Raw genomic sequence first — 10,635 nt, forward strand, 5'->3', positions numbered from 1 at the left:
GAAATATTTAAAAGAGAGAACAAATTCTTAGGGGGGCTAATAATTCTATCATCAACTGTATATATGTATTTATATATATATATATATATATATATATATATATATATATATATATATATATATATATATATATATATATATATATATATATATATATATATATATATATATATATATGTGTATTTATATATATATATATTATATATATATTTGGGTAATATATATATTACCCAAATGTATTTTGCCCATTTAGTGTTTTTCAAATAATCTCCAGAGTTCCAATAATGAAATGGCAATCATCATATTTGTCAACTCAGTACTTGAGTCAATGTGTATTTAGATACAATATACAAGGCAAACAGTTCTAATGATAAATGTAAAAAAATATATGCCATTTTACAATATAGTTACAGTACCATGTGACAAACAGTGTGGGAGAAATACAACAGAATTCTACAGCATAACACATTCTCTTCACCTATGCAGCACGAAACGTGAGATGTCCATTGTTGTTGTAATGTAGTATTAGTACAAGTAAATTACAAATCAAGTACAGTACAATGCCAGTCAAGTTTAAAGTAGACACTTGAAAACAAGTCAGAAAGCCTAAAACCGACTAACACGCTGCGGCATTCTTTCTTAGCTCATGCATGAACAATTAGTTATTCAGTTGTTTTATTAGGAAGACAAAACCTTCCGATGTTTTCATTTGTAACAGTTTATTACACGCCCAGCCCTCAAATTCAGCTGGCTGACGTAAAAAAGAACCTGTGCTTCTCTCACAAGAAAGCATTACAAAACTATCGAAAACATACTGTGACATTAAATAGCCATAGAAGTCTGCATCCAAAAAAGACCATCCACAAATACAATTGGGAAAGAGGTATTCCAATGAACTAATAAATAAATAAATAAAATTAAATAATAAACGGCATTCTGACAATATAAATAAATGTATTGCAAATAAATGTAAACGTAAACACAATAGAAGATTTTCTAGCCTGAGAAATAGTGAATGTAATGGCTTCTTGATAACCATGGCAAAGGTAAGCTGAAACACACAGGTCAAAAGTTTGGAAAGATTAAGATTTGGTCATGTTTTTCTGAGAGCGTTTATTTCATAAAAATAATATAAAAACAGCAATGTTGTGCATTATTCACCGTAAAAAAAATCCTTTCTTCATGTTGTCTCAAACCAAATTAATTACGTTAACTTAATTGTTTTGGATTGAACATAAATTTAATCAATGAATAAGTCGTCCCCAAAAAACTCAAGAATTTTGTTGATTCAGCTCATTTTAAGTAAGTAGTATGAACAAGCAGCAAAGATTTTTTTTTTTTGAGCGTTCAATAAAATCTTTTCAGTGTGAATATGTTAAATTTATTATGTGTAAACTTTATTATTGGTACTTCTAATATATCACTGGTTCCACAGATGAAAATCAGAAAAATCAAATCACTGCTGAAAATTCACCACCGAATCACATTAATGAATTCAAATTGAAAGCATTTAAAAAAAAATTATATGATTCAAAGTATTGTTGTTTCCATTGTATTATTAACCAAATGGGGTATATGCACACAGACTTTTTTATTTCAGCCAACCAGCCAGCCAGTCTTTCCATTATATACTTGCCACATTTAAGGTCTGATTCTTTAAAAATCAGCGATCTTCACTGCCTGATAGATATACAATATAAAGTGGGTCTCAGACAGTACAAGCAGCCCTGCATTAACCCTTGTGTGCTGTTCAAACTGACTATCCTTTTGTTATGTTCATGCCTGTTTTTGCCGCATTGACTTCCATTATAATGTCATGTTTTGATTGTGAAGCTGTGACACCAAATAATCATGCATTCTTGATTGTTGGTGTTTTTCCATGTTGGGAAGAGGTAAAACTTTTCATTTTTACTGTTGATCATCAGTTGGCAGCATTAAACCTTTAGACAGGCCTGTGCAAAAACAAACAAACAAAAAAAGTTTCTACACTTCATATAACCATATCCAGAAACTAGATTTTTTTTTACACAGCAACTAATGATCAACAGTAAAAAATGTGTAAATGTATCTGTTCCCAACAGGGACAACCAGAAACAATCAAGAATGCATGATTATTTGGTGTCATGGATTTGCAATCAAAAAATGTGGGAATAATGGAAGTCAAAAGCAAAACCAGCCATGAACATAATGAAAGGCAAAGAATTTCCCTAAAATATACGTCAAAATAAGATTTGTCACCAAAAATCATACCATTTGCTGAAACACAGGGACAGTTGTGGCCAAATTAAGACTCAATGTCACCCCAAAGTGGATTAAAACATTCCAAACAGCACATACTGTAAGAGTTAAATTCCATTTCCCGCACCATGCCTTTAAAATGTGACAGTTTAATTTACCCCAGTATTTTCAACGAAGTTTTTACGCTCACCTGCTAATCCTGATGGCGTTAACAGTTACACAGACTTTTATCTTGTTTTACGCTTGAACAACTAGGTGAATGTATTGTAATTACTGTACATTACAACATTGATACTGTAAATGTAACCTAATGAAAATGAAAATAGTCACATTAAGCTTTGACCAGAAGCTTATCATTGGCTGAAAAACAGCTGTGCATATATCCCATTGTGCAGCCAAGAAGTAGAAGAAGCTTTTTTTTTTTTCAAAAAAATCTTTAAAATTGTCACCTTTCTGAACTTCTGACCAGTTTGCAAAACACTTTTTAATAATGTCAATATTGTATCTTGGTTGTAGGCAAGATGATAAATCATGCAAAATACAGAGTATTTGTTTTAATGATACTAGCTTTGTCTGAACTACTGTACAATTACAAAAAGCCTTTTGTCTTAAAGCCTGTCTTAAAATAAAGAAAAACAGGAGATAAACATTCTGCAAGATCACAGAGTCGTGTAAACAGTTGTCATATTATTGCATTGTTCGTGTGACACGTTCAGTCTAATAAGAGTAATTAACCAAGCCTCTCAAAACATCTTGTGACAGAGTCATTTGGGTAAACAAAGAGTAAACTAATTATCATAGTAAGTGACAGATGCGTACTCTCACGCAATGACAAAAGACGGCATTTAGATGGAGCGTCCAGCAATATCAGTCAGGGTCTGCACTAGGGGTGGTTGTTGCTGGTGTAATTTTATGGAGGGAATGAGCCAAACGAAATCCAATTTACCCTGGTAAAATTGCTCTGAGCAAAAGATAGGAGGGAAATAGTGAAAAGGGGAAGGAGGTTTACCTCATTTGTCACTGTACTGTCCAATCACAACACTTCACAAGATGGCCGAATAGCCACACTGTTCCAGTCTGCGCCTCAGAGGAAATGCACAAACAACATAAAACTTCACCCTTTTGGCCCTAGGTTGATTGAATAACATTTCTGTTATCATTCAGTGGGGAGATAGTATAAAATGTTGCTCAACTGATTCCTGCCACAATACACTGTATATTCAAGGCAATATTGACCCTGTGTTGGCGGAAAGGAGACCAGGATAAGCAAATATTTTAAAAGTGCAGAGGAAAAGAACTGAAATGAAGGGCTCGCATTTCTGCTTCGAGCAACTTTTTGCACTAAAGCAGGGTGTTTCTGTGAGTAAAAACAAAAACGGGAAACAGATACAATGTGAAAAATCACTTCCGTGCACTGTATTTTTGTATTGTTTTTCAGTTAGAAGAAAAGAAAACATTTATTTGAAGCAAAATTAAGAATTAGGTTTTAAGAAACATCTTACTTTAAATGGTTAGTTCACCCAAAATTTGACAATTCATTCATTCATTCATTCATTCATTCATTCATTCATTCATTCATTCATTTTGCTTTGGCTTAGTCCCTTTATTCATCAGGGGTATCCACAGCAGAATGAACCGCCAACTTATCCAGCATATTTTTTACGCAGTGGATGCCTCTTTCAGCTGCAACCTATCCCTGGGAAACACATATACAAACTCATTCACATTCCGATGCAGTCTGATGCTTTATCTAAAATTCCATAGCTACCCTAATTATATGTATTCTCCTGTCACAAATAAATCAGTTTTAGTATTGCTTCTATCACAAAGCAGTCACCAAATATGCAGGCTTGTAACCAAAGGGGGTTGGGTGGTTCGGAAGATCCTCCCCTTATTGACAAAGGTCCAGAATTTGTCCCAAAATAAGCTCATTTGTTCTATATTGATGGCTATGCCATCATAAATAGTGAAAACAGCCAATAGAAAAAGGCTTTAGGACCAAGCGGGATCCTCTCTTGGGTGTAGCTTCGGCTTGACTTCAGCTAACTAGTTTTGGCCAATGCAAACAAATATTTTTCATGAGACCAACATCCAGCTGTGCAAGAAAACACGCTATCGGACATAAATGAAGTCATCTTTCACCACTGTTTTGTTTTTAAGTAGAGAAAATATTTTAGTAACTTTTATTCTAAATCTTTGAATGACTTTTTATTGAAATGGACAAATTATGACTGAGGAAAATTGAATGTGCTGGCCAGTTTGTTATTTGCCTAATAAATGACAATAGGCAACATTTTTTAATTTAAAACTTTAACAGAGTCCTATATTTTTTCTAATGATGTATGGTGTAATTAATTTGCATTTTAAAAATAATCTATTATAAATCTTTAGGAAATATTTGGAACATCAGAAAGTGTGGATATGATTACCATTCGGCAAGCAAATTAAGCTAAAAATAGTGCATAAAATGTCACTAAAATGCAGTATTTAAATCTCATAACTAAATAGAAAATGAGGTGAATAACTGCAAAAGGTCCACTTTTTGAGAAAAAAATAACCACCCCTTTCACCAGGCTGGCTACGGGCCTGATATGTAACCTTGACTACCACAACTTTCCAGCATGTATTGTCAAGATCACAAGTAAATTTCACAATATAAAACTCGACTACTGGAATACATTGTCCAATTTGTTTGGAATGCTTTTCAAAAACATCAAATGATACCTAATTTATGAAGGTTAATCAAAATATGTGAGGATAAAAAAACAATAAATAACACAAACGCAACATGACGAATGAACACTGACAGTTAACAAAATAATAGATCTACAGTATAATTCAAGTGAAAAAAGATCATTGAAAAATAATTTTATTAGCATAGATGAAATGAGGCAAAAAAAAAAAAAAAACTAACTAAAAAGGTTTATGAGTCTTGCACCATGTGTAATTCTCTATGTCTATAAGCTGGTTTCTACTTCTGTGTGGAGTGATCAGTGTGACCCACGGCGCATGCCTTGCCATGCATTTATACTTCTGCATGTTGTTAGTGTTGCACTGCAATAACACTTCCAAAACGCTAGCTGGCAGTGAGGTTTTTATGTTCCTTTGTGTCGAGTTTCTTCCCTAGTGTTTTGTTTTTTTCTGAACGCTACCTTAATGTACAAGTACCTAAGGCCATACTCACACTAGGTACAGTTGCCTCAAACCAGGCCAAAGCACGCTTGTCCCCCCTCCTGTCTCCCCCAACGGCCCGCACTTACACTACCATCAGGCCTGAGTACGCTTACGTCATTGATGCTGCGCTGTTCAGTAGAGAAGTGCTCTCGCTCAGCACAGTGGAGATTTCTCTAGTTATATTGGTTTAGTCGTTTGATATGCGGTGACACGCAGTCAGATATTTCGCCGAACAGATCCGTCACTTTTAGCGCTCATAAACAATTATAAAGCCCTCGTGCTGCAGGAATGAGGAGGTCTGCTGAAGGTGCGCATCTGTCGTGCAGTGAGAGATTTGCATCTTTAATCTAGGGGAGTTTGCGTTCACTGAACAGTAAGAATGATTAATAAATCCATATGAAACAGTCCCTCAAAGTCACGTCTGGCTTTCATTTTCAGCTTTGGCGCGTTTAGCACTCACACTACAAACATACCGCGCCAAAGCCCAAGTGAACCGCGCTCAGGGCCACCTCTTCCAACCGGGCCAGGGCCGGCCAAGTGAACCGTACCTGAGCCCGATTCAGCACACTCACACTTTTCAAATGTTCCGGGAAACGGGCCTGGGCACGGTTCGGATAGCATAATGTGAGTAGGCCCTAAACCTCTCTCATTCTGGAGCAGGAACCGGTGGATGCAACAATTTTATTCATAAGGTAAACACAAAACAAAAGTTTCCATCTTGAGCTCCTTCATGGGACTCAACACTTGTAAACACTCGCTCCAACAGGTTCACACAGCTCTCACCACTACCAAGCCGACCAATCACAAAGCTTGTGCTACTCATCATTTAAACTTTTGTGAGGTGAGCATCAGCATCTGCCATGGTGAGGGGTATGCGACTGCGCAAAGGCTGCAACGGACCATACAAGTACACTTGATGCAGAAGTATAAATCAACCTTAACACACACACACACACGCTATACACTAATACAGACATTTTGGCTGATATTGACATACCGATAAGTCAATAAATAAAAAAATGAAGCCTGAATACTAAAACCAAAAACAAACAAAAATACAGTGGACTACTGTTTTTACTTTAAACCGTAACTTAAGAAGATATGGAACAAAAATAAAAAATTCAAGGACAAAGATCTTTCCTTTCCCAAAATCATTTGAAAACATCTAGGTATAAAAAATTCCTAAAGTACCAACATCTTGCCTTTCCTCTAGCGTAAACTCTTCTAAGATGTAGAATGATTGCGTGTGATTTGAAATAGTCCATAATTCATTGCTCTGTATTGATAACATTAATTCCAATATGGTTGTTGATGTATCGTGTATCACTACCGTGTATATTTATGAAGTCTTTATTGTGTGAATATTTGATGTCAGAATGCCAAAACTGTCTGAGTTTGATCCTATACTGTCTTAAAATGCGCCGGATGAAAAAAATAAAGATCTCTCAGGTAAGAGCGAATAAATAATTTAGGAATCAGAATAAATAAATAGATAAATAAACATATGCTTGTGCCTTTAGCTACGCTTCAAAAAGTCTTCATTGACTGGCACCTTGTGTAGTCCAGAGGCTTATACTTCTAATGATAAGCCATTCCTTCTGATTGGCTGTTACCACAATGCGAACGCACTCGATATCAAACGCTATCTTGTGGTCCACATCGTGAACCTCAATGTTTCCATTTTTGAACTCTCCTAAAGTTATATAGGAGGAGCACTGCCTTCCCTTTTTGGTTCCTATTAACTTCTCTCCAACTTCCAAAGCTCCATGATGCAGAATATCATTCTGGCGATCATCGGTTCCCGTGATGATCTTGATTTTACTGATTTTTGTCGCCTTGTTGAATACTATAACATAAAAGTCCCCGGTGGACGGTGCCTTGCCCCAAAAGTACTCGTCCACGCTACTGTATGCTTTGGCAGCATCATAGCTCTCAAATACATTTATGTTTGTGTACAAACTAGCAGGTGGGTTGTCTGGGATATCGAGGGAGTCTTCCTCGAAGTCATCGTCCTTGAGTTTGTTCTCTGCCCCCTTATACGAGGAATAGTAGCCCATGTGTTGGAAAAGCGAAGGCTTGAAGCGAATGGCATCCTTCTGGGCCAGGAGGCCTCTGAAATGGATAAGAAGCCAATCGCAAGGCATCTCCTGATAGAACATGAGCAGAAAATGAGCAAGTCTGGGAAGGTCTCGTGAGTGGTACAGCTTTCCTATGTAGCCCAGTTTGGAGAACTCCAGCATCACCCAGTATGAACCCTCCCGGGACGCCACAACTTTCTTTAGGGCGGTGAGGAAGTTTCGGGAGCAGCGCACATCGTCCTCCAGCATCATGTAGAAGTCTGATAGATTGGTGCAGAAGTTGAGCAGAAAGGCATAATCTACGTTTTGTTTGGACCTGAAGCGAACTCTATCCTCAGGATCATTGTAATTTCTCTTCAAACCATCCAGGGATGGGTAGTACTCCTCAGGTGCATGGATTACAAGCAGCCGTCCCGCAATGATATGGTGGCCGAACTTTCTGGAGATTTCTTGAACTAGGCTTTCACACCACGCAAGGTCGAAATCTGCCAGGTGGACAACAACAATGATCTCTTTGAGCTCCTCATAGCTTGACTGGTCAAAAATAGACTTAATGGTCTCCAACAGGTAATTTCCTCGCTTTCTTTTCACAGATGACAATCCAATGGTGAGATACTCTGCAAAAGAGCACAGGAAATCATTGAGCAAGCGAATGCTATTGATTTGACACATTGTCTATAAGGTGAATACAATCCAGTACAAACACAGAAAAATCTTTAAATCTGTTTGAAAAGCAAGCCCTTACAGAAAATACACATGAGCTTCACAGGTGCCAGTATTTTGATTTACGAATGTTTAATGTACCAGAAAATAAAACAAATACGGAGGAAGATTTATCTATTTTTTTGCTTTTAATTGTACATTCTTAATTTATACTTCCCTTTAAACATATTTTCCCAGTGAAAATTATATATAAATATTCTAACAACAAGATGCCTTTACTTGAACCAAAATTAAGTAAAACAGTATATCATAACCTATACATGTGTGTGTGTGTTTGTGTGTGTGTGTGTGTGTGTGTGTGTGTGTGTGTGTGTGTGTGTGTGTGTGTGTGTGTGTGTGTGTGTGTGTGTGTGTGTGTGTCAATGTATCAGATTTGTATCAGAAAAGACAATTGACTAAATGCACTTGATATGCAAAAAAATAAATTAAAAAATATTTATACATAGTATATATACACTCACCGGCCACTTCATTAGGTACACCTGTCCAACTGCTCACTAACGCACATTTCTAATCAACCAATAACATGGCAGCAACTCAATGTATTTAGACATGTAGGCAAGGTCAAGATGATCTGCTGGAGTTCAAACATCAGAGCATCAGAATGGGAAAGAAAGGTGATTTACTTGACTTTGAACATAGCATGGTTATTTCAAAAACTGCTGATCTACTGGGATTTTTACGCACAACCATCTCTAGGATATACAGAAAATGGTCAGAAAAAAGAAAATATCTAGTGATAGGCAGTTTTGTGGATGCAAATGCCTTGTTGCTGCCAGAGGTCAAAGGAGAATGGCCAGACTTGAAAAAACGTTACGTGGTCGGATGAGTCTCAACTTCTGCTGCAACATATGGATGGTAGAATCAGAATTGGGCATCAACAACATGTAAGCATGGATCCATCCTGCTTTGTATCAATGGTTCAGGCTGGTGGGGAGGTGTAATGGTGTGGGGGATATTTTCTTGGCACACTTTGGGCACATTAGTACATTAGTGTCAACACCACAGCCAACCTGAGTATTGTTGCTGACCACATCCATCCCTTTATGACCACAGTGTACCCATCTTCTGATGGCTACTTCCAGCAGAATAATGCGTCATATCATAAAGCGCGAATCATCTCAGTCTGGTTTCTTGAACATGACAAGAATGAGTTCACTGTACTCGAATGGCCTCCACAGTCACCAGATCTTCACCTTTAAGATGTGGTGGAATGGGAGATTTGCATCATGGATGTGCAGCCGACAAAACTGCAGCAACTGCATGACGCTATCATGTCAATATGGACCACAATCTCAGAGGAATATTTCCAGTACCTTGTTGTATCTATGCCATGAAGGATTAAGGCAGTTCTGAAGGTAAAAGGGGGTCCAACCTGGTTCTAGTAAGGTGTACCTAATAAAGTAGCCGGTGAGTGTAGGTAAAAAATACCATTTTGGTGTCTGCATCAGATTATATTTAAAACATTTTATTTTTGTGAACACATGCACATCACATGTAGTGGCTACCGTAATGTTTCAAATAGGATTTGTAAAAAAAAATCAGCTTTCAGCCACAACTTATTCTAACCTGTGCTTATCAAAATATCTAAAAATAATTAGTGATGAAAAACACTGGGATCTATTTAAATGCTAGATCATAAAACATGTTTTTTGCAGCTGTATTTTCTACTGCTTGTTTAGAAATCGTTGACAGCATGTGTATGTGGCAAATATCAAAATAAAAAAGCAAATGCAGTCTTACTCTTTCTGGGTAAAGGTGTTCCTGCGAGGTACCGATAAGTCACATTGATTGTTCCAGAAAAATTGGTGATGTCTTTAAAGGTGTGAACATATCGCTCTGAGTTCAGCGGATGCATTGAGGTTTCTCGCAGCTGACGTTTATCTTCCTCCTGAAACACATGACATTCAAGACAGACAGATCGCAGCATAAGCTTTGAGCCTCAAAGCTAGAAAGAGTTTTCTAATACAGGATTATATGTACATGAGATGCTAAGACTCCTCTTGCATCTTTAAGTGTAAGCGCTGCAGGTCATTATTTTTAGATTTGCCAATTTTCCTGCACACTCTTGTATAATCTCATTAAATCTAAATGACGGCCTTTGAATAATTAATTGTACACACAATATTACTCACACAACTTATCTAGTATTAAATGATAGCATCGTTAATATACCTCAATGTCTTTTTAACCACACATGAACTGTTCACACTTTTTCTGTCTGTGATGGTGTTTGTATTTCAATTAAATGGGGGTTATTTAGAAAAGGGACTCAGTCAAAACGGGTACAACTTTTGAATAATTCAACAGACAAACACACGCGACATGTTATGATCACAAAGTTTTGATCATAAAGTTGGCCTCATGAATAATAAATGAGTCTCTTGCATTTGGACTGCCTCTACATCATGCAATTTTAAAT

General features: G+C 36.8%; 1 protein-coding gene across 4 annotated transcripts in view; it reads right to left on the reverse strand.

Annotated features, from left to right (window-relative positions):
* Positions 1 to 299: 299 nt before the first annotated feature.
* The window catches only part of mgat4c (mgat4 family member C), a 211,078-nt gene continuing 200,742 nt past the window's right edge, over positions 300 to 10,635 (reverse strand). For all 4 annotated transcript variants that reach the window (XM_021473257.3, XM_073929935.1, XM_073929933.1 and 1 more), the window contains 2 exons: positions 9,957 to 10,104; positions 300 to 8,107 (listed from right to left, as the gene is read on the reverse strand). In XM_021473257.3, coding sequence (XP_021328932.1) covers positions 6,951 to 8,107; positions 9,957 to 10,104 — 1,305 coding nt within the window. In that variant the 3' untranslated portion in view covers positions 300 to 6,950. The remainder of the gene's footprint in view (positions 8,108 to 9,956; positions 10,105 to 10,635) is intronic.

Source organism: Danio rerio, chromosome 18 (genome assembly GCF_049306965.1).
Source record: "Danio rerio strain Tuebingen ecotype United States chromosome 18, GRCz12tu, whole genome shotgun sequence".
In the NCBI taxonomy this organism is placed as follows: Eukaryota; Metazoa; Chordata; class Actinopteri; order Cypriniformes; family Danionidae; genus Danio; species Danio rerio.